A 24,460-nucleotide genomic window follows, 5' to 3' on the forward strand; every position below is an offset into this window, starting at 1 on the left:
CCTCCGCGTGACGGAGTTGGTTTGTTATTATCCGCGGGACCGAATGGACCGATTTCATGAAGCAAGTTTATAAAACGTTTATAAAACACCCCAAAAAATCATACAAACTAATGGTTCGTTACATCGAGGTGGCCCTTTAGTGGAGACTAAGTGACTTGTAGCCACCGTACATGCGTAGTTTGTAAGCTGGTGAGCCCCAGATAAGGAAGAGTCAGGATGGCTAACGTTAGTTCACTGGTCAACGAGAGTCCTATTCTTCTACCACTCAACAAGGACAAGACCATGTATGACGGCTTTGTCACGGTCCAGGTAACTATTCTTACTAAACGATGTTCTACTTGTCAATAAATTCATACTACGTGACCACTGAACGCTTGTTGTACCCTGTTTAGGAAAGAGACTTCAGACTGAGGATCGGGCTGCCTTCTGACCTTCAACTCAAACGGGCAAAGTATACGCACTTCTTATTTTATTCATCATATTACCAAAATAATCCAGCCATATTTGTCGGGAGATTCTACTTTTATTATTTTATCACTAGCAGGCCCATCTCTTGAAGGTCTTTCATGGACAGCCGTCCAATGCCTTTATTAAATGTCACAACTGCACCGGATACTGTAACGCTGTTCTGCAGTTACATGGACGTCTAACCTTCTTCTGTGCAGGCTCCACTGCTGTTGGCAGCTGAAACATCTGCTCCGTGGATACCAGCACATAGTAAAGCAGGTCAGGTTTTATTTTAAACGGACTTGTGGTTTCTATATATATTCCCTTATCTTGCCTAAACGTGTGCTTGTGTGATGCTTTGACATACTATTGTATTGTATCTCAGATGTGGATCTGGGTGATGTGTGTGTGTGTGTGTGTGTGTGTGTGTGTGACAACCGACAAACTTAATACTACTACTACCGTGCCCTATGGGAATCACTTTTTTATCAAGTTTTTGAACCTGATTGCTGCGTTCGAACTCACCTCATTATTCTTCTATCTGTTACGCATCAGGTCTGCCTCGCTCTTGGAAAAAAATAATATATTTTTTCCACTGTTTAATTAACATTGCCTGGAAAATGTCCCTATTTGTTATGTGGCCCCTCAGGGTTATTTGGATGAGATTGATATTTCACCCCGGGCAGCAAAGTTCATTATTTTCACACCCTTTAAGCTATTATTAATTATTAAGGCTGGTGGCAGCCCACATTAATCACAAACACAGTGTTTGATTTGAATGGCTGGAGAAAAAGAAAAGGGGGGCGGGGAGAGCACGCCACCATCAATTCATTATCTTCTCATTCAATGATGCCTTTTCCCTCTCCACCTCTCTCTCTCCACCTCTCTTTCATTTGACTCCTTATAGAGGCTTCAACACTCGGACAATCTTGTCAGTTTCATTCTGGAGTTCAAGACCGTCTTGGTAAGGAGCATAGCGTGTCTGCCGTTCTCACTTTAGCGCTGACATTGTTAGCCTATCATATCATAGGGAAGTAATGGCTGCCTCCCAGGCGTTATCAACAGCCCTCTTCTGTGAGCAGTGGAGCTGCACCGTGTCTCTCTCTCATCAGGTTGATGGAAGGAAAAAGAAACTAAATGTAATAGTGTGTGTGTGTGTGTGTGTGTGTGTGTACGCACGACGCACAAGGGCATCACGTTACGGTCACCTTCGTGTTTACATTTTCTGTTGTCAGAAATTCCCCTGCAGACATTGGCAACAATACCTTGAGGTGCATTACCCAGTCTGTGTGATCTTGCAGGAGGTGGCGTTGAGGGGCCGTCCGGAGAGCCTCTCCATCCCACCTCCCCAGTATTACTCACAGCTCATTACGGAGATGGAGATGCTGGGCTGGGACAAGTAAGTGTGTTCAAGCAAGGAATGTAAAGTGTCAAAGCAATGAACTGTTTAACCGGCTAAATATTATCATGAAATAGTGGTATGAATTCAACTTTCCCCTTTTGCAGTCCAGCTGACGAGATTGAAATGGTTTGAGTTGGGCTGTCACACAAAAACAGTTTTTTTTGCCTTTATCTGTCATGTTTTCTCATCTGTTGATCATTTTAAGGTTATATCTTTCTTCAATAATTGATTGTGTCTACTTAACCGGGTGTCACATTCAGTAAATCCGTACCTCACGACCAATATCGGTTTGGACAGAATATTGAATTACTGCCCAGCCCTAAATCCAAAGCTGCCATTACCTAATGAGCCTCTAAGTCGGTCAATGCCGCTAGAGATTTTGAAAGGGCAGCCTGCTGTTATTATAGTTACTATAACCATTATTATTACTGTTATTGTTACATTGAATCGACTACTTCACGATGCGTCTGCCCTGCTTTTGGTTGAAATACAATCCTCGCTGTGTCAGGCCAATGTAGTTTATAGCACACTGATTTACCGATCCGTTGTCACGGTGACGCGTAGAACATGCAGTGACCTTAATGCGTTTCAAAAGTATTCTTGTTGATATGTTTTGTCACAACATCCACCAGCAATTCAGTTATATTGGATCGGAGTGAAAGTAGAAAAACAATGTATTATCGGATAATTATATCCTAAAAAAGGATGAAGATCCTTTAGTTTTCCTTGAGTGTTCTTGTTTCCAGGTGGTGTCTCGCCATCTCTGTAGCCCCTTTACCATGGTCGGTGGGATTTGCGGGAAGGGGGGAAAAAAGTATTTTTTTCATATCTTCAGAAAGATTGAAAGAAAAAACAGAACTTGAGCGGAATAGCTTTAGCATGCGTGCCGTGGCTAATCGCCTGGTTCCACAGCCCGCCCTCAGGCGTTGCCGTGGCGGGGACGGCAGTGGCGTTTGCTCCACATTTCTCAGCGCCACTCTTCTAACGACTTACTTATTTTTAGTTATTGAGTTATAGTTAAATCCAGGTCACATTTAATAACGCTGAGCCCACGCGCGGCGGCTAATGCCGTCACCCCACCTCCCTTGGGGCTGGGGGGGGAATGGGGCTGAGAAGGGTGGGTGTGCTGCAGATCTGGTCTGTCATCTGATCTGTTCTCCCCCAGCACGGATTAAGCTCATCTGCAGTGCTCATTTTCCACTTTCCCCCGTATTAATGACCACAACCCGCAATTATCTTATTAGCAAAAAATGCAAATTGCTCTAATTGAAGAGTCTTTGGTTTTAATAGGAGAGTGCGGATAGTGATGGCGGTGGTGGGGGGGCGGTTGGTAAAGGTATGCTGCGTTGTTTCCATGTCATGTTACAACGACAAGGTATTATACACGCTGGGCCCCAGTCTCTCCAAAGCACTCGAGATTCGTTTAGTGACTTAATTGGCATGGGCGACGTTAATGGCCGCCAGGGGTTTAGAGCGGTAATTCTCGTTAGTTGATTGGGACCAGGTAAAGTGAGAAGCTCATTTCTTTTTTGCTCTCCCTCTCTCCCTCCCTCCCTCCCTCCCTTTCCCCTATCTGGATTTATGTTGCACCCAAGCCCTCTGTGTGTCAGAGTGGTCATCTCTGTTGATTGGGGAAGAAGAGATCATGGGTTAATTAATGGGGAATGAGGTCGAGTAGATCACTACTGGAGTTTACTGTGTGACCCTTCACCTCCATCATGTCCTAAGTATGAGGCTTGGTCCCACTCTCGCAGTGAGTGAGACCCTTTAAAGAGGCAGTGTGTGGTCATCCGAGCAGCAAACAGTAATGAAAAGCATTGGTGTCAGTGGAGAAGGTTCCACGTTCTACGTTCTGTACTCTCAAAATACGTTTTTAAGGGATTGTGAATGAACATTGGACCAAAGTTTTTCAAGTTGTACCAATGCTTGTGTATGTGCCTGGTGCCCTCTGCTTTCGCTATTTCCTCGATCACTGCTTTTAGTGAACCTCTAACATTAATAACCGCTATCACATTGATCTAATTGGATGCCGGTGGGACGTGACCCACAGTTTAGAAACCACTGCCCTATATCACCGTCAAATTAGTCGCTCAACTAAGTTCCATTCTAACACACACACACAACCACACAACCACACACATACACACACGGCACACACAGACAGATATAGCCAATCACAGATGTGCATTCTGTGGTGCCAGGATGCGTGCTGATGTGTGGCGTCTGCGTGCAATGCGGTTGGCTTGCGGAGTTGCAAATAGGATGCTCTCATCAGTCTTCCCAGCAGGTCATCCCACTCTCACGCTGTTTTAATCATGGCAGAGAGGGGGGAGGGGCCTGCACCGAACCCCTGCCTCCCTGGGCAGGAGACCCCTCGAGGAGTGCAGATGGAACCGTGTCACAGGGGAAAAGATGATGTATGGAAGATGCAGTGAGGAAGCTTTTGTTTTGCCACTGTTACTAATTTGAAGAACTTTACGTTGGTCCGAGGCTGATCGTCTGATTGACCCGGCCACTATACCTTTTAATAAAAGATACTGTAGAGAAATCATAGAAATGGTTAAATCAGTCGGGAGGAGGGCAATAGGTTGTAGATAGTCCTCTCTCAAGGAGCCCAGTATATTTCTCTATCCTGTTATGTGTGAAAGATGTACAAGTAATGTATTCCTTAACGGTCACAGACTTGTCTTTGCCATCATATTTGAGGAAACTCCTCAATAGTCACATAGGCCTGCTACAGGACTGATAAGCAATTCCACTTTATCATCGCATCTTACAAATTGTGGCACGGGAAAGTGTGTGTGTGTGTGTGAGATCACAAAACGCAGATGTGGGAGATTAGGGGTGTGGCGGTATCCGTGCGGGAGGGGAAATGTATCTGCCACTGCCCCATATGGGAAGGAGATGTCGGGATCAGCGATCTGCTGACAGCGATGATGATGGCGACAGTGGGTTTGTTACACTAGTCGATTTGAAGTTGTTCACGACGGGAGGCTCAGCCACTGCAATATGCATCGCAAAGGTTCCTCTTTTTACCGGTGCCCGATTTATTTAGATGACATGAGGACCTAGTCTAGGGAGGAATCTACCTGTCGGCATCCCTGTGCGCGATGCCTAACCCCTACCTGAACATTGTGGGGAAAAAAATTATAATAATCACTTAATTCACTTTAAGTCACTTTGGATAAAAGCATCTGCAAGCTGACTCAATGGTTGATGATGCATGGAAGAGAAAGTGTTGTATGCCGTCAAGGGGCTTCAAATAAAACACAGTGTTTCCCTCCAGTTGAGATGAGATGGAAGGGAAAATTGAGAGAAGGAGGAAAAACCCTGGGGAGGGGCTTTTTGACAGGAGGGACCTGATCAAAAAAAAATAAAGTTTGGGAACCACTTGATCCAGCCATTGTCTCAAGCCCCTCTTACACAACGAGCCTTATCTTATTCGGGGCTTTCTCATGCTGCCCCTCAGGCAGACTGCATTTTATGTAAGAAACTTTAGTCACAAGCTTTCTGCTGGACTCAATAAATAAAGGTCATCATCATTCTAAGTGTTTGTTTGTCCTTTGAAGACGTGGATCCAAAGCCACCGGGTATAGTAACACAGCTGACGTAACCATGAAGTCATTATTAATGCTGGGCGGGGGGGTTATTGGTTATTACCGATGCGTCCTTTATTTCCAAACGACATTGCAAGCCATTGCACTAAAACAACATCTGTTCTTTCGGTCAAATTGCAGAATGTGACGTGTCCATCTTTAATGGAAAAATAATACGACTGCAGATAACGACCCCCCCCCCCCCCCTCCCCCCCCACAGCTCCTCCCCCACATACTCGAAACGCAAAAAATGAACCGTCAAAGTGGCGGCAGGCCTGGTCGCGTCGCATTTGCACATATAAGTCAAAGTACTCAGGCTGATTCCAGCATCCACTACAGGGCGGCTGTAAATCCAGGAGCCCGGCGTGGCGTCTCAAACTGCCCCGCGAAGACATGATTAACGGCTCCTGATAGCTCCTGTCATCTCACAATATTGCATGTACACCCCTGTGTCCGCCGCGAGATTTAGGGTGTGGATTTATTGCGTTTTTGTGGTGTGTGTGTGTGTGTGTGTGTGTGTGTGTGTACACGTGTGTGCGCGTCTTGAGGTTGCTTTTCATAGACTCCGAGTTCCGTACGCTGAGATTGAAAGCCGGCGACTCTTCGGAGCGGGAGCACATACTCACAGTTAAACTCAAGGCCAAGGTAAGACAATGACTCACTCTGCACGCACACACAAACATGCACGCACATACACACTCACACACATCAAAAGGCTTCTCGGGCCCCAGCTCAATTGTTGCACAAATGCAACACATTCCCAGTTGGGGGTTGACTCACTATCAGTCCAAGCTGAGGGGTCACATCTTGTGAGGTGGTTGAGTGGCGGGCCGACGGACGTCTCCATCGTCAGTAAATCTGGGCCAAAACGGGAGAGCAAGTGCGTAGGAGAGTACGATAAAACCCTGCTGTGTCCCGAGATGCAGCGAGGATAAAACCGCTCAATGTGGACTGCAGCGTGATGGAACGCTCTCCGCCGTCCTCAGCGGACATCAAATCTGCAATATCTGTCGCTACAGGAGCCTCCTCTGTGTAGTTTGATGAAGCACCAGAAATATGCCAGATGAAGACAAGCCCCGGGGCTCTTCTAGTAAAGTGAATGGATAAAAAAAATTCAGTGTTTGGATAAACAAAATAGAAGTCAAGACCCCTTCAGAGTAAATTGCTTTTCCTCAGTTTTTTGATAAAGCTCGTCCCCTTTTAAAAAGTGGGAAATGTTTCTGGACAGTTTGATGAACCATAAAATCATTAAAGGCCGTATACCTCCAAACCATTTGCATTCATTCGAGAACGCTTTTGCCGTTAAAGTTTGTTTTCCAAAGGCAGCCCTCAGTGGCACTAAGCTGCAAGAGCTGCAGTTGTTGAAGGTCACATTCCCAGGCGTTGTGGGTAAGCAGACGGGAGCCCCCCCCCCCCACACACACACACACTGACAATTAAAATAAATAAATAAAAGCTGTGCCCACATGAGAAGACGGGGAGGCCTACCTATCCCCAAGTGTCCTGAGCACGCACCTTCTCTGGCATCAGGGATGTGAAACTCCCAGAGCTGCCTCCAAACCCCCTGCGGGGAAAACAAGCTGGGGAATGCCAGAACACACACACACACACACACAAAGAGGAAGGTGAGGCATCTGGCATCCTGATTGTACCACTTAAGACAAGTTGCTGGAAGTTGAGATGTGGAGAGCTGAGATGGCCGTTGTAGCATCAAAGTTCATGCCTTTAAAATAATTGTACACAAGTACAGTATGTTGGCATGTAAAGTAATGTGAAACACATCATTTTAATTCATTGTAAGGATATTTGTGTTGAAAAATCTAGAAGCGTAGTGCACTGCCCCAATTAATTGTCTGACTAACTGACTGAAGAAGCTTGGGGAAAACAATATGTTAAAGACATCAATCTTTTGCATTTGTTTACTTCCCTCAGCACCCAGAAGAGAGTCCAGAATGCTCGGCTGACGTGCCAGTTCCCTTGGACATGGCTTGGACACCGCAGGTACACGCACACACGCACACACACACACACACACACACACACACACACACACACACACACACACACACACACACACACACACACACACACACACACACACACACACACACACACACTCCCCCCTTCCTAATGATCCCTCCCAATTGTTTGTTTCATTTATTATAATCTCGCAGAGCAATGGGCCACTACGCACAACACTTCGGGTAGGGGGGGGATGGGGGGTGGCCTTCATGAAAAGGAGAGAGCCAGAGTTGCAGAAGAGAGCATTTAGACAATGATTTTGCTGGTGGAGATGCTAATGTGTGTGTGTGTGTGTGTGTGTGTGTGTGTGTGTGTGTGTGTGTGTGTGTGTGTGTGTGTGTGTGTGTGTGTGTGTGTGTGTGTGTGTGTGTGTGTGTGTGTGTGTGTGTGTGTGTGTGTGTGCGTGAGCATGTGTGTGCACACATGTGTGATACATGTCAGGCCTACAGTGAGTACCAGCTCAGAACAGTGCTGCCGTATGGAGCCTGTCTGCCTGCTGGGCCGCTGATGGATCTCCCCCACAATGCAACATCCAGTGTGTGTGTGTGTGTGTGTGTGTGTGTGTGTGTGAGTGAAAGTGTGAGTGTTCATGCCTTTTTGGTTTTTGAATTTGTGTGTGTTTGTGTTTGTAAGTGTGTGTGTGTATTTAACACACTTAATGGTGCATGTCTGTGTTGGTGCCTGTGCATGTGGTTGTAGGAGGTTGGGGGAGGAGGGTAAGGAATGGGAAGTGTGTGTGTGTGTCTGTGTGCGTGTGTGTGTGTCTCTGTGTGTATCTGCGTGCATGGGGTGAGTGTGCGCCGGGGTTGTGTGTGTGTGCAGGGGGAGGGTGGGGCCTGTCTGTCGGCAGTGTTGCTGACATGTTCATTTGAATGAGTAATTATTGCCTGCTCCGTAGCAGGGCTAAAACGTGCCACTCTGTGTATTTATGTGGAAATGGAAGGACAAGAAAAACAAACCGGGGTATCTGTGCATGCGTGTGAATGTATGTGTGACTGTCTGTATGTTTGGGTGTGCAAATGAAACCTTATTTACACTGACCCAATGGGCAAAAAATCTTTTTTTATAAAGTGATTTAAATTAAATCAAAACAACAAAAAAAAACATATTCATTATTGGAATGTTTGGGGTGTGCGTGACATGATGAAATATGTCAAAGGGAACGAGCGGGTGAGAGAGGCACCAGCAATGAGTACATGTGAGTGAGTGATTGTGAGTGGGCATACAGTATGCCAACACGTCGATTGATGTTTGCATTAAAGTCTGGCCGAGCAACGACACACTACAACCATCAACACCCTTTGTATGTTGTTGTGTGTTTGCATTTGTTAAAAAAAAATAATTGTTAGATGTGTATGCAGTGGTCTATTCAATCTTTGTGTGTGTCTGCCTGTTTGTCAGTGTCTTTCTGTCTGTGTTAGTCCTGAATGCAAGACAAATGACCAAACCCCACAACAGCAGAACCGTACAATTGTACAGTAAAACAACAACAACCACAACAACATGCAATAAAAGATAGCAAGATATCAAGGTTGTGCCTGAAGACATAAATGGCATCATTCATTCAGCCATTCATAATTAGCTCGGTACCATAGGTAGGTACTAACTATTGGTTTGTACCTCTGCACATTCGTTTCACAATAGAGACATAGGGATAAATACAAACATTGGCCATGCTGCACACCTCAAAGCCCCTCATTAGGCCTGACAAGAAGATAGGCTCACCCCTATGCCCCTGTAGTTCCCTTCTGAATGGACATCGAAGGTCCGGCTCGGTTTGAAGTGGACAACATTTCACATCACGGGAAGTTGAAGCCCATCAGCCCATGGTGCGTTGCTCCGGTCATTAATTAATTATCGACAGACATCCAGTTGGGTTGGGTTGTGTTTATCTGTGTCGTTTGTTTTGCAGCCTCAGGGCACAAAAATACATAGCGTGCTAGAAAGGGAAAAAATGTACTCAGTGCCCGAGGCCGCTAGTTGGGCTGAACTAAAGACCAGGAGGAAAGGCCTGATTGAGACATAAGTAGCTCTTTACATTCTCTGCCGAGATGCCCTCCCTTCCTTCACCCCCTCTTTTGGCCCCCACCATGTACTCTCAACGTTGCAGAAACTGCAGGAATTCAATTACAAACTCTCTGCAAATCCCCCTCCCCCTTCCCCACCATCACCACCATAACATACACACTCATTTCTTTTTTCCAAGCCAGACCTAGCATCGTTATCCGGCGCTGTAACCATAATCATGCCACTGGCATTAATTGGGCTGTAATTGCTGAGGCTCTCACACCTGGCCGATGCTTAATTGTGTGCACTGTGCCGGCACAATGACCCATAATTTTTGGTTTATTTTTTTATTTTTATCTCTCTCCTCGCTCCCATCTTTATTTCCCTTCACCCTTCCTCTCTTTCTCCCTGTTTCTTCTCCTAGTTAGTGTGTGTGTGTGTGTGTGTGTGTGTGTCCCTCTGTATCTGTGCGGATGACCAGTTGGTTAAAAAATAAAAGGAATAAGCCCTCGAAATCTGACAATCAACCCGATTTCAAATGGATCCAATTTGACGTCCAATAAGGCCTTGAAAGGTGTGTGCATATGAAAAAATATCAAACTCAGAGATTAGCATTTCCCAGTGCATACGGAGTAAACAAAACTAATTAAACAGACAGTGAAATTATTACTGGCAATGAAAGTGGCTTTTGCTTGTTTATGTTGTTTTCTCGTAATGTTGCCCATAAAGTATTTTAAAGAGCACCGTATAAGATTTGCTGTTGGAGGTAAGGTTACGCTAGCACAATACATTTGTCAAAATATTGTCAATAACCTGGGTCTACTGGAGTTTACTTAGGATGGAAAGAAATATGTATATTTAGGATAGTATGTTTACAATCTACTGGCATATTGGCATAATTTAATACAAAACTCAAATAAACAAATGTTGATTATTTTGCCACTTTTAAATCCCCCTTATACTCACTATCTGCTGAACTTCAATCAGACAGTGAGTATACTACTAACACAAATGAATTTTGTTTATTTACATGGTGCCTTTTTGAGTTTACTCTGACCACAACCAATCGATTCTCATCAAAAAACCCAGACTCAGAAGGTTTGGTCTAATGTGATGTGGTTTGGCAGAGCACACTGGAGAAGCTCCACAGCCAGTTCATGCTGGTCCTGGAATCCCTGGCAGAGTTCTGGGAGGTGCTGGACGAGATTGACCGTAGGACCTGGGTCCTGGAGCCAGAGAGACCAAGCAGGGCTGACACCATGAGGAGGATCGCAATTGGTACACACACACACACACACACACACACACACACACACACACACACACACACACACACACACACACACACTGTCCCACTTATCTGCTGATAAACTTCAAGATGATTACTCAGATCTTGGCTAAAATGTAGATTATATCAGAAATCCAGTTACAAAAAGATGAAACCAATGAAAGGATGTGAGGCGACATCCTTTTAATTAAATACATCGAAATGTCCTTTTTTTCTTTTCAGGGAGCAACGTGTCTATCCGGGTGGATGTGAATCCCAGACACCCCAAAATGCTACCAGAGTGCTGTCTGCTGGGAGCCGAACATGGTGGGTAGCATGTGGGAAGAACCTGAAAGCATCCAATTTCAACTATGTAGTCGATTGATATTGGATGGAGCTAGGAAGTAAAGGCCATCTTTTAACAATCTCGTGTGTTCATCTGTTTGTCCTGTATGTCGCATGATGTATATATTTATAATCTAAATCTAGGATTTTCATTTGGAGATTATCTTGAGAGGAAAGGGCAGGAACTTTGAAGTAACGTGGCTGTAGGGAGGGGGGCAGATGAATCCTCTATGGTTTAGTCACATCTTTCCAGGTGTGTCCATGTCAGAGAAATTGCTTCCAGGCAGACGTGTGTTCACTCACACAAGCCGGGTGGAGTCCAAAGCCAGGCAAATTTATTGGCTTCATTTTCATTTCTTAGGGCGAATGGGCAGTGGCTGGGGGGGTGGCTCTATCCAAGCCCCTGTCAATTGCTGACAATTGTTTCTGTGAAGCCCAAGGTCAGACAATGTGGATGCTGCACAACTCCAAGGCAGTTGCCTAGCAATGCATCTCCAAAGGATATTAACACACACATACACAGAAAGACTTCAGCCTCCAAGACGGGAGGCTGGCGAGAACCCCTCAAATACAAGGTGTTGTGCGAAATATATCTTTCTGCATGTACGAATAATAAATAAGAGGAGAAAGGACCGTGCACACACAGACACACACACACACACACAGACAAATACACCCTCCCCTGTGGCATGGACAATGTAATGGATGTTCTGCCTTCTGAGTGGCATAGTGAACTGGACCACCGTCAAATCACACATGCGTACAGTATCATCAAAACTAACCTCAAGGTGTGTGTGTGTGTGTGTGTGTGTGTGTGTGTGTGTGTGTGTGTGTGTGTGTGTGTGTGTGTGTGCTCGCGCGCGTGTTTTCTTCAGGACTGCCCTGCAGTAAATGTATTGAAAACATAATGCAGTTCACTTAGTGTCATATGTCTGTCTGTGTTGCAGTGGTGACCCCTCTTCGGAACAAGCTGAACGCCAACATGCACATGTGGTGAGCAGTCAGCGTCCGAGTGGCTACTCGTGACGCCTTCCTCGAATCGGTGTCCTCGTTGCTCATTGCTGTTCATTATTTAAGGAAAAAGACGAATAGAAAACATTAGCACAGGCGAAGAAAGAGGTCCACCAGTACCTTAGGGCGTTCTTTCTGTTCTCCGAACAGGCATGCTGCATGACACATAGACCATGACCATTTGTTTCTCAATGAGGTTGAGACGCCTCAAAATCTCACCAGGCAAAATGCAAATCCGCAAATCCTGCAAATCTTCATCTCAGGATCCTTCAGAGTTAGCACTGCTGCCATTTTTGACGTTTTGGTTGTTTGTATATATATTTTCTATTTGCAGTGGTAGTCTTAAAATAACCGAAAGACCAGTTCCTGGTGTCAAACCAGGAACTGGTATGCTGATGGGAAGGAACAAGGCTTCCTTTTAGATTATATTCCATTGTTCCAAAAAAACACACTCACACAACAAAAACATTTGTCTTTGTGAATATATAGAAATACACACATATATATTATTGATATATATATATATATCATGTGTTTTATTTATTTTTTGTCTTTCATAAACCAATGGTGAAGTGCTCCTAATCATGCCGCAGTGTCTCTGCAGGCTTCATTTGCATGTGTTTAATTAGTGTGTGTGAAGGAGCTGTCTCTGCTCTGCTGACAGGAACCCGGGCTCCAGCGTCTTGCACAACCTCCAGGATGTTTTGGAGATAGAATTCCCGTCACCTGCCACCCACGAAAAATCTGTATGACACACACACACACACACACACACACACACACACACACACACACACACACACACACACACACACACACACACACACACACACACACACACACACACACACACACACACACACACACACCCTCTCTCTTCACTTCCGTCTTGTTTGCTGTATGATGATGATTCCTGGCTTGGACTGTGTACTAGCGTGTGTTTGTGTGTATGTACCCCTGCTCGTTTGCCTGGTTTTAGCTGGAAGGTACTCCACCCCCCTCCGCCTTTACCCGGCGTGGACCTACAGCTGCTTTTTTGGTTGTCAATTGCTTTATTTATATTTAACTAAATCATATTTGTATGTTGAGAGCTGGGACATCCTCCTTTTTAATTGGGTTGTATAAAGAGAGGATCATTAGAATAACCAGAAGATGGCAGAATCCACACCACTATCAAGATCGCTTTTATCACACCAAACCATTTATCAAAATGCATACACACACCGACACACACCCTCCTCGCTCCCCTTCCTGCCTCTGCGGATGGGTTGAAAAGGGCTTGGTGTTTATCTGCTGTCGCCAGAGTGATTAATGCTTCAGCTTCATTAACATTCCGAGAAGCATGGAAAAGTAGACTTGACCAGATGTTGAATATCATATAATGCTTTTTTTTTTTTACCTGACATCCTTTCTCTTAATTGATATCACTTGGAGAATAAAAAAAATTATCTTCTCATTATGAAAAGTGCAAACGAAGGCAGAGAGAGGAGGGAGGGGGTGGGGGGAAGGGGAGAGTGTGAGCCAGGAGAGAGAAAAGGTGGCATAAGGATGATTCTTCGAGGGGGGAATTTGAGGAGTGGGGCGTAACTTGGTGAAGCCGTCCCTGACAGAGGCCAGAGTTTCAACTCAAACACTGTTCTAATGCGTTGAGTAGGTTCCCCACACATGACCACGGGTGAACGTTCAAAGCTGCTGCAAAATCAATTACATTAGTCTCCGTAAGAATGATTTTTATTCACACATCTTTAGGACACACTTTAAGGTTCAGCTCTAATGGCACTAAAATGGGCTTTCAAGGAAAACCGGAACTGATGTAAGTAAATCAAACACTTCTAGGCTCAGCTATGCAGAAGTCCTTTCTAAAATTACAATTTGTGTGTGTGAAATACAAACAGCGAAGAACATAACTGCTGATGCGCCCTTTTTGCCGTCACCTTTTCTTCGTTTTCTTGTTTTTCGGATAAAAAAAAAAAAAAACATGCGGCCCTCATAATTGACGGCTGAGGGGTGGTGTCAGCGATATCATGCGTTACGTGCTCCTGTGTGTGCAGAGCTTCAGCGCAGAGTGTGGCATCTGTTATGCCTATCGACTGGAGACCGCCATCCCGGATCAGGTGTGCAACGACCCGCGCTGCGGCCAACCCTTCCACCAGGCCTGTCTGTATGAGGTATGTACACGCCAACGCGCACACACATACACTGGATGATCTGCAAGTCTGTCTCATTACATAATATCTGTACTAATGTGTTCCATTGGGAAGATGTTAATAAGGCACCGCCTGAATACAATAACGGCCAGATATCTTTGGCCCATACACCAAGATATGATAAATGATCTTGCATATCCAAAAATGTGAGGTCAGAGATTGCCACCAATCACCACCATCAATGCGATAGACTTTTTCTTTCTCCTCAGGTAGAATGGATAAACTGAAAGAGGTTGACCGATCAGAAGACCTTCTTTGAATGATCACATAACCATTACAAATAGACAACAATATGTCCCTAATTCTTTTCCAAGCACGTATAAGAAACATATAAAGTATGTATACACAGGAATATTCTTCCGTTCTCTCCTTCTCCACAAGTGGCTGCGTGCACTGCCATCCAGCAGGCAGAGCTTCAGTGTGGTGTTTGGCGAGTGTCCATACTGCAGCAAGGTATGATCCAACATCTTTGCTCGTATTATTGGGTCAACAGTGGCCTTCAACATATTCTTTGGCTAATGAACTCACCTGCTTTGTATACTGCATATGGCAGTGGATCCTGACCTTTGACATAAGCTGTATCACTAAATTGTCATCAAGACCTTTTCGCAGACCACCTTATATGCATTTTGTAAGGATTACATAAATACACATACAGTGGTGGAGCCTAGAGTGCAAGCATTTCACTCAATTATTTTTACGGTTAAAAAGGCCATGGTCAGTGGAAAACTGTTGAAAGAAATGCTAATGCTGCAAGTGTGTTTATTTTGCAAACACAAATCCATACGAAACATGAATGGAAGACATCACTATGAAAAACGACTCCCTTATTTTTCTAATATTGTAAGTAAAGTATGTTTCAAGAATGACATCCTACGTGCTACCTGCAGTACAAAACTGGTCGATGAACACTGGCATATAGAATAGTGACAGTCTCTTTGTGAGTGTGCCCTGCGCACCATGCATACCTCAATAACTGTTTTGTCAACCCTTTCAGCTGAGAGTGATGCACCGTTAAACGCATGTTTGTCAGCACCTTGAGAGTGGCATTGTGCTCCGATGTATTGGGTAGTCTTCAGTGTCAACAAATCCAACTACAGATGTTTTATAAAAGAGCCTCTTGTTAGGATACCCTTTACTCAAACAAAAATTATGTTTTTGCTTGTGTTTCAGCCAATCACTGTAAAGATGGCAGCACCACTATCCTGAGGTTTGAGGATTCCTCTTCCGTCTTCCACCACATTCCAACCAACATTACTACATGGGAGCCACGGGCAGGACGGCCCACACGATCCAGCTCTAGTGATTCATATTTGTATTACGGTTGTGCGCGTCACCTCAGTGTCTCAACACAAACTAAGATAAAAAAGAGGGTTGCGAAAACGGTGCCGCAGACAAACATGTTCCTCCAGATGGTCCTCGCTATCAAATTGACACCGGGCTCCTCTCTGGGGACCCTGGGAGATGGCTCCTCCCACTCCAGGATGCCTCGGCCCCTCCCCCCTCCGTGGGGGAGGGGATCGAGGAAGTGTACGTGCCTCCGGGCTGTGCTCACTGTCAGGGGTTTCGTGCAGACGTACCGGACGTCTGCCCTTCTTCCGGTGTGGAGTGTTGTCTGTTGAATTGAGATAACCAGTTTGACACTCCGGTTCATTTTGATGGACGCAATGTTTTCCAACGTTTAATAATAGTCATACAAAAGCATTCTTTTGTTTTTTTTCAATTAATTTAATTAGTTGAGAACGTATTGCTTCGCATCTATGTGGGTTAAATAACTTCAAATATTAAAATATGAAATACTATTTGTTTTAAATTCAAACCGTCTTTGATTGACAACCTTTTTTTTCACTCTCACAGAACTCCACACACACACAATGGAATACATACACTAGGGGTACAGAGGTATACTGATTTTAGGCAGTAATGTTTTGTGACGGCCGGGGTCTTCTAGCGTCTTGGCCTCACCGCAGATGTCTGCTCTGGTCTTGGGCCGATGGGGGGCCCTCTGAGGTGGCAAGCAGCAATGGGAATGGTCTCTTTCTCCCAGTCCTCTTCGTCCTCTTCACTTTCATAATCTTCTTCATAAAACCCAGCCGGCACTGACCTGGCTCTCGATGATCGCCTAACCGCAGCTGTTCCTGATGCCTGCCACAAAAACGTGTGGTAATTGTGAGCTATTAGCCTTTGCGCAAATATGCTGCAACATGTTATTCCGTCAGAAGCTTCATTCTCTGTTATTTAGGAATAGCGTACCAAAAAATTGTTGGAATTTTTCTTCTTATCCATAAACAGTCAGTACATCTGGAACCTAGCAAGTGTAATCAATATAGCAGCTCTGTATATTAAGCTGTTCAATGTTGATACTGCTCGTTTTAGAGTGAGATCAGGCGACACCTTAATGCCAGGCTACTGACAGTTACACAGGATATGTATCTATTATTGGTGATTATGATGTTTGAACCATGAACCAGGCCATTAGCAAGTTGGATTCCTGTCCGTTAGGCTGGACAAAGGTTCCACCATTATTATGTAAATGTCTGTCTAAATTGAGGTGTTGACTCCCCTTCCCCAGCCTTCAGTCTTTTGATAATTGGGTCCTTAAATTACAGTTGTCATACCTCAGGCCTACTTGCTGGTGGTCCTCTTAGATATTGAGAGGGAATGGGTTTGGTCTTCCTTGCCAGCTCCTCCTCCTTCAGCTCCATGGCTTCAGGCTTCGAAGTTCCTCTGGAGGTCCTCCCCTTCTGTTGGGGGAAAAGTTTTTGCATAACATTAGCGGTTTTCTGTCTAAATATAGAAACTTCTTGGTTCAGGGTAAGGGGACGGAATAGGTGAGAAACCAGTGACTCCTCTCTCTCCTTTCCCCTGTTTCATAGAGTATTAGTTGAAGGGAAATGGATAGATCCTCACTTGTTCAGTCCGTGGGCTGTTAGCAACTGTTCCTTGTTTGACCCCACTTGGTTTGGTCTTCGTCACATCCCCTTTCGCACCATCCTCTTCTTCATCCAACGACACAGGTTTGGGTGGTCTTTTTGATGTTCCCACCTTTTTGGAAAGCAGTATTATTCATGTGTCTCATATGGTCACATTATATATATGTTTTCAGTTTACAACTTCTGTCCATGCTCTGTACCCCCTTAACAGACAATATTTAAGGGCTGTACGGTTTTCTTATTGACAGATTCCTGTGATAGTACATACTAAGTATAACTGATTGATACTAAGCCAGCATACTGACTGAGCCCGGCTACAACTGTGGGATAAGTATTTTTGCAGAGATGTTAAAACTGGTGAGCCAAGCTGCTGGTTTTTGATGGCGTGGTCATTTATATGATTTAAACAGATTATGACAGTCTTGCTCCACTTTCTTTTTCAATATTTTTTCTTCTCGCTTTTCGATCACTTTTCTCTTGACCCAAGTAATTTTTTTATTGAGTGTTCTGCCCCTACACACAGAAATAGAATTACTCCGAAACTCAATAACATCCAAATTCTTTTCAAGTCAATATCATCAAAAATGCAATAACGGAAGATTGACGATTTGATCAAAGTGTGGGATTGTCCTCCACAAAAGCATATTTACTTTCCCTTGAAAGCCCAGGATTGCTGTATTTTTCTGTTTTAACTTTCAAATGAATGACACGATGTCATTTCAAAAAAACCTTTCAACCTCAACATGTAATTGCTTTATCAGTTTGACCAATTTCTGTGTAACACAGCTTTTGATTATCCCCGACCCTGTTTGACCAAAATAAAAACTAATTTATTTCCACGACTATTGTGACGGAATGACTTGCTGGAAGCGGCCATTCAATGGCCTTTATCATCGGTGACATTTACTCCCCTGTTTGCTAAACCACCTGTAAATGGCCACTTCTGTTTAACAAGGGATCAAACTGGCCAGCACTCCAGTATGGAAATTAAATGACACGGGAGCGAAGAGGAGAAAAAATAGAAACGAGCACAATTATAGGACGTGCAGCGATCCCTTTTGCCCCTTGCGCAAAAGTGTTTCTGTGTGATTGGAGTTGTCAGATCGGGGAGCGTTTGGAGGGGCAGCACCAGCAAGGCTCTGGGAGGTCGTGTCACTGGAGGAGGACTGGAGTGATCATAGGCTCACAACCCCACTGCTCTCCAAGCAGGGCCTCTCCCTGTTAGCGCTTACCCAGGGGTCAGTGCTCAGTCCCTTGTCTGTGTCTGTGTCTGTGTCTGTGTGTGTGTGTGTGTGTGTGTGTGTGTGTGAAATAGTTTCTTGTTGTGGAGATAACTGACGCAACCTGAATGTTGTGAATCACATGTCATTGGATGTAACTTGTTTGCCTGGTTATATGATGACAAAGACTAATGAATCACCCTTGCTATGAACTTATATCGAGGACACCCATGTGATCGGTATCTCCATGCAATGCTAGTTTCATCTCACTGCATTGATAAAGACAGCCACGTTTGTTGTTATTGCTTCTGAACCACCCGTTGCCCTGACATTGATGAGCTTTGTTGACCCAATACTGTTCGTTATGTTACAAGAAAAAGTTGGAAACCTGTTTTTGTCCATAAACAGGTGTGGCAAAAAGTCCTCTGCCTGGTGTTAATCCAGGCAAAAAATAACCTACGGTTCAAAGATGGATTTCACATCTAAACGCGTTGCATGAATCAGTAGTAAATGATGAAGTAAGAGGGCAGAGCGGGTGCCGAGTCAGACCCCCAGGCCCCTTGTTGTCCTACCTTGCCCCGGGGAAGGGGATCCTCCAGGGTCCCAGCTGCTGGGCGTCCGTGGGGCCTGGAGAAGTCGAGCCTTCCCTGAACGCCGCTGCCCAGCAGGTCCCTGAGCATCTGGTAGTCTGGCCGCTGCTGGTACCCTAGGGATTTGACGTTCAGGAGCAACCTCGCTACCTCGTCTTAAGAAGAGGAAGAGAGGAGGAGAAGAATCTCAGAATATTCCTAGTCTGACGGCAGTACTGGCACATGTGTGCCTCACCAAAGTTATCAACCCCAGTGTGATCTACCTGAAGTACTGACAGTCCGGTTACAGCTAGGAAGTGAGGGGCAAAGCGTTGCTGTTTATAGGGGGGGGGGGGGGACATTGTGTTAGTGTGTGTGTGTGTGTGTGTATCGCACAGTGAACCTCTATTCATCACATGGGCCGCCACAACACGTATAGCGTGCAGTAATGGCGTGCACAGCGCACACATGCACTCTGGGTTGATGCATGCCCTGGGGCTTATCTGTGGCACGCAGCCCGGGGACCCTGTCACCATGAGGCTTGGAGAATCAGCACTGCGGTGCCAACCATACATCACACAGTGAGCCTTCAACACATGACCTCGCCTGGTTTTATGAAGGGGGTAAGGGGGGGGATAGGTGCACTGCGGAAAAACGTTGCAAAAAAAAAAAAAAAGAAGGCTAATATCAACAGGGTGTCTGGAGTGGTGGAACATTTGTTTTGGAATTCCACCCGATCTACCAGAATCAATAAAGGCTGACCGCATGGTGACTTTCGCAGGATTTATTTTCGTCTTTGGAATTTCCTCTGCTCCCTGCGCCTTGACATACTTCATTTAATAAAAAAAAAAAAAAAAAAAGAATAAACAGGAGTCTTGTCTGTTGGTTCTTTACAATGAGCCCATACAATTAGAAGTGCTCACAGTGCGGTCAGTAGCACAAGCAAGCACTACCGCTATGTCTGTCTTATTTAATAATACTACAATATTTTAGGACAAACTATCTGCAAAGTCATTGCTTTGCAGAAGGTACATTATAACCATCTGGCAGACACCTCCAGTCTCTTGAACACTCCAACCCCCGCTCCTCACAAAGACCAGTCCAAGTTCAACAATTGGACGCAGCATAGAGATCTTCACCTACCCGTAGATGATCCACTAGCAGACAGCTGCTGGACCGAGCGAGGCAGATTATTCATCAGTCTGACAGAGGGAAGGAAAATTAAGAAAATGTCAAGGAGCATCAAAGGAAAGAGGAGGGGAGTAGTGAGGTGGGGGAAAGGAGGCAGATATTTTGACATGGAAAGAATGCGTTCTGGAAAGTGGGGCTGAGTTGAAGCCCAGGAAACCGGTCCTTCGACGGGCTCGAAGAGAGCTCAGAGATTTCACTTTTAACGTTTTTTCACCTGAAATTCTTATCATCCTTGAAAGCAAAGATACGTTGCTGTACATCGAGTGAAAATTTCAATGTTTTTGGTTACATTTTCAGCAATTAAAGACAAGCAAGAGGTCTGAAGAAGGCAAAGGAAAAGGCAAACCTCTCCAAGAAAATATGACTTTTTCCCAATCAGTTGTCTTACTTTGCCTTGGCTTCTTGGACCTGGGCAGGGTTGGTCAGCATGCCGTCCCAAGGCAGCACGCCACACAGCCAGTGGAGCAAACAGAACCCCAGCACCTGGAGGTCCCCGCGCCGAGAGGGTGCTTCAGAGAGAGGGTTACATGATATATATATATACGATATAAAAACTTGCATCTTCCTCAGAAAAAGATGAACCACTGTAAATGCAGTTAATGAAGATGGCAACAAGCCCTTCATTGTAACAATGTTTTTTTAGAGTTTTTCTCAGTCGCTTTGGTGCATTTCTCGAATCATCCTCAACATTTGCAAAACAGTAAGTGCATTTCTCAAAACAATTCGTACAAATAGCAAAACACCATGGATTACCTGCAAAAGAAAGTCTCTTGCTCAAAATCCTTAGTTCATCTCTCAAAAGTAAAAATGTTTCAATGAACATGTCAGTGCCATCAGAATGACAAGTCCTTGTGTCATTGTCTACGGATAAGACATTCAAATTGTTGAGTCATGTTGTCAATATAACAGTGTGCTCTGGAGGGATGTTCTGATGTAAACTATGGCTAAAGTTTTGAAGACAATTACTGTTAATTGTAAGTTACACCTTTGTGTATGTGGGAGATTGATTGCAAGAGACTGGACAAAATTCACATTCACGCTTTTACTGTTTGTACTGTAATTTCTGTATCGCAAAGACAGACCATGTCATTGCGGTACAGAAAGGAAAAGACAGCACTGCATAGCAAAAAGAAAAAAAGCAAAGTAGAAATGTGAACGTAGGACAATCTCCTTAGGGTAAACTGTACATGCAGTGCACAAATATCTTCATGAGATGCACCTTTGAGCTATTTCAGTAAACTGGTTGATCGTTGGTTGATCTATTGCGTCATACATTTCCCTTCATTAGAGAAATCGATTCACCTGGAAGGAGTTTACCAATTCATGACAGATTTAGAAAAAAAAGTCTAATGGAAATGTATAGAAATATGCTTGACATATTATGACAACTTGTTCAACCATTTTGCATGTAAAGACTTATACAATGAACTAATATCCAAATGTTGTGGGGGTGAGACAACTCAATAGAGAACCATTACAATACATTTGTTCAACATGACAAGCAATTGATAATGTAGGAAAGAGCAGAGAATTGTACAAAATCATTTGCATCGACGTACCAAAGCATTTGCAACTTGAAATGAGAAACTGCTTTTTTGATGTGCACAAGTGATACAATGATGTGAAGATTGAACAGGTAGTTTTGAGGAATTGAATTCTGATATGAGAAATGTACCAAAGTGTCTGAGAAAAACTGTAATTATTAGACGATTGTGTTGTATTCCATTTTGTGTACACTTTCGGCAGACACCTCTGTTCACTTTTCCAAGTCTGCACCGCATAATGCGATGACTTTATTGATTCTACATCATGGTTGGTTGGCTTTTGGATAACACTAGCCTCGAATGTCCCTAATAAGCCTCATGAAGTGCCGGAAATATCAGCCCTGAAAAGGAATCAAATAACCAGGAGCAGATGATGTGGGAGGTGCAGACACCTCTCTCATAATCTAGCCAATAGTGGGTCTGGAAGCTTCTGAATATACGCGTGCAGTTCATCAATACCAAGTCTATCCTAAAGGGGGGTCATGCCCAAAGACTTTTGGGGGAGCTCACTACCACAACGGCTGCGGCGTGTCCCGGGAGAAATCAACTATTGACGAGGCTCGTCAGACGGTGGAAATCTCTTCCCTGAGCAGTGGCCAGAATTGATCCCCCACCGACCGTTCAGCCCCCAGCTGATGAGCTTCTTTAAAGGAGTCGCACAGTGGACGCTCATGAGGAATGGATTACATTACGAGGTTGGAGTCCGTACCTACTAGCCTGGGAACCAGTCGTATCTCGCAAGCTCATGTTTCAATTGCTCTGCAGATAAGGTCTGGCTCCCCTCTCCATTCAGAAATATGATGAGTATGAGATGGACCGACATCACGTTTATCTAAAATGAGGCGGGATAAATATGCTGACATTGCAAAGGAACACTGTAGAAGCATTTTAAAAAAACAACAAAGATGGCTGCCACTGCTGTAGAGCGGTCTGCTGATTCCGCTATCGAGACAGTATTAAATAACCTGGTATATTTGGTATATTTCACTAAAACAAGAACGAACGACTGCACTTAAAAGTTTTTGTTGATTAGAAAGACGTCTTTGCTTTGTCCCTCATGCGTCACCCATTCGTTTGCAATGATTGGTTGTAGCCTTATCCGATTGCTTCATGAGCGCCCGTTGGTGAAATCGGAAATTAAAAGAGATGTTCCAGTTTGCAATTCGTCTGGGGATGCAAGGATATGTACCTACAGTACCACTGATTGAATTGCTAAGTTGTGTATTTTAAGTTTCCACCGTTGGTAAGAAACCAGTGGGTTCTTCTATGCCTTGTGCAGGTGTTTTTGTTGAAACATTCAAAAATATTGTAACATAGGATTTCAAAGGTGTATAGAAAAACAATCACGGCCCATTGAGAAGGACTAACCTGATGATGAGGAATCTCATAGGATCTCACAGATTAATTCTTGTGTGAAAACAGGCAGTTCTAGGTCAGCACCACTGGGATGGTGAAGGAATGAATGGTTTGATAACATGGCGAGAAGAATACAAGTATTCCAAAACAAAAACTAAGCTGAATGCTATGTTCATACAGCTGCAGTCAGGGTGAAAACTATATCCTCAGTATTGTTTTGAATCAAGACTTTTACACAGTTTTATTAGCGTCCCATATAACCTAACAACCTAAGCCCCTCTTCACTGGGGGTCCAACTAGTCGTATGCCATGTAACCGACAACAACAATAAATGCATAAAAGGTGTTCTAGTGTCTCCACTTAAATTCAAACAATAGTTTTTTGATTGCCATCCTAAAACAATGGTTTACAGGACCGGTGCTTGCCATAGACAAAATGGAGACACTTGATATTGAGTAGTTCACTTATACTCACTCTCCAAATCAACAACTTTGATTATATAGGCTTCCCTGCTCCCTAACAACCCACAACTTGCCCTTGTGGGCTTTGGAGTGTGCATCAGGCATGCATTAAGGCAGCATTACGCTGTGGCGTACTTATTGTTGCTTATAATTACACTGCGCACTGTCCCTATTTAGAGTCGACCGAAGGCAAAGGCTGATGAAAAATACGAGCCCTTTTTAAGAAGTGGTGTGACTCCCAGCGCGACACAATAGATTAACAATTAAAAAAAGATCAACGACTACATAACGCTGCCGCTGCCCTCCCGCACGTCCCTGTGCAACAACGCAGTTTTGTGTGTTTGCCGCCATTGTGTTCCAATGCCCTTGTGAGTGAGATGGCATGAGGTGAGTGTCGTGGTGTGCGTGTGTCTTTTTGTGTGTTTGTGACAATTGCTCTCAAAAAGAAACTTGGACATGCATGAATAACCATCCAGACACACGAATAGAAATGCAAACACTATCGTATGAATCTTGCACACATGCCACACACACACACACACACACACACACAAGAACGAGGTGAGGCGAGGGATGATGTTGCTGGTAATTATCTCCCATTGTTATTCAGACCCCCCCCCAGCCCCTCCCTGCTCCTAAAGCGGGTCTCGCCATCGCATACTTAATCCACTCCTGCTCCACCTCGTCAGAACCAAGGTGGTCAGCCATCCGCCCGGACGCCCACCCGATGCTCGTGTAATTACACCGTTTAGCTCCCGCTCCAGCCGCTCGCCAACATCCACCCACACCCGCCCAGGGTTTGTGTCGACCGGCTGCACCACGGCAACCCGACAATAGCTTCACGATGACACGTGGCAGCGGGCCAGGGGCGGCCCACGGACC

The 24,460-nt window shown here is 44.6% G+C and overlaps 2 protein-coding genes across 4 annotated transcripts in view; one reads left to right on the top strand and one right to left on the bottom strand.

The window, feature by feature from the left end:
• Positions 1 to 15,994, top strand: fancl (FA complementation group L). The gene is made up of 14 exons (XM_060072658.1): positions 1 to 309; positions 393 to 451; positions 666 to 726; positions 1,355 to 1,411; positions 1,749 to 1,846; positions 5,994 to 6,090; positions 7,378 to 7,446; positions 10,602 to 10,752; positions 10,985 to 11,068; positions 12,034 to 12,079; positions 12,762 to 12,843; positions 14,149 to 14,265; positions 14,686 to 14,757; positions 15,478 to 15,994. The coding sequence occupies exons 1-14, from the start codon at positions 217 to 219 to the stop codon at positions 15,511 to 15,513; spliced, it is 1,122 nt and encodes a 373-aa protein (XP_059928641.1). The 5' UTR covers positions 1 to 216; the 3' UTR covers positions 15,514 to 15,994.
• Positions 15,037 to 24,460, bottom strand: part of vrk2 (VRK serine/threonine kinase 2) — a 15,457-nt gene continuing 6,033 nt past the window's right edge. For all 3 annotated transcript variants that reach the window (XM_060072655.1, XM_060072656.1, XM_060072657.1), the window contains exons 9-15: positions 20,606 to 20,726; positions 20,170 to 20,228; positions 19,030 to 19,202; positions 17,215 to 17,349; positions 16,923 to 17,048; positions 16,270 to 16,449; positions 15,037 to 15,919 (exon numbers count right to left, since the gene is read on the bottom strand). In XM_060072655.1, the coding sequence (XP_059928638.1) occupies positions 15,638 to 15,919; positions 16,270 to 16,449; positions 16,923 to 17,048; positions 17,215 to 17,349; positions 19,030 to 19,202; positions 20,170 to 20,228; positions 20,606 to 20,726 (1,076 nt within the window). In that variant the 3' untranslated portion in view covers positions 15,037 to 15,637. The remainder of the gene's footprint in view (positions 15,920 to 16,269; positions 16,450 to 16,922; positions 17,049 to 17,214; positions 17,350 to 19,029; positions 19,203 to 20,169; positions 20,229 to 20,605; positions 20,727 to 24,460) is intronic.

This window comes from Gadus macrocephalus, chromosome 15, assembly GCF_031168955.1.
Source record: "Gadus macrocephalus chromosome 15, ASM3116895v1".
In the NCBI taxonomy this organism is placed as follows: Eukaryota; Metazoa; Chordata; class Actinopteri; order Gadiformes; family Gadidae; genus Gadus; species Gadus macrocephalus.

Bases quoted from the DNA above. Each gene is read 5' to 3' on its own strand.
- fancl (XM_060072658.1), top strand. From the start codon at position 217: ATGGCTAACGTTAGTTCACTGGTCAACGAGAGTCCTATTCTTCTACCA. The intron at 6,091-7,377 runs GTAAGACAATGA...TACTTCCCTCAG, and splicing joins CAGTTAAACTCAAGGCCAAG to CACCCAGAAGAGAGTCCAGA. The intron at 14,758-15,477 runs GTATGATCCAAC...CTTGTGTTTCAG, and splicing joins AGTGTCCATACTGCAGCAAG to CCAATCACTGTAAAGATGGC.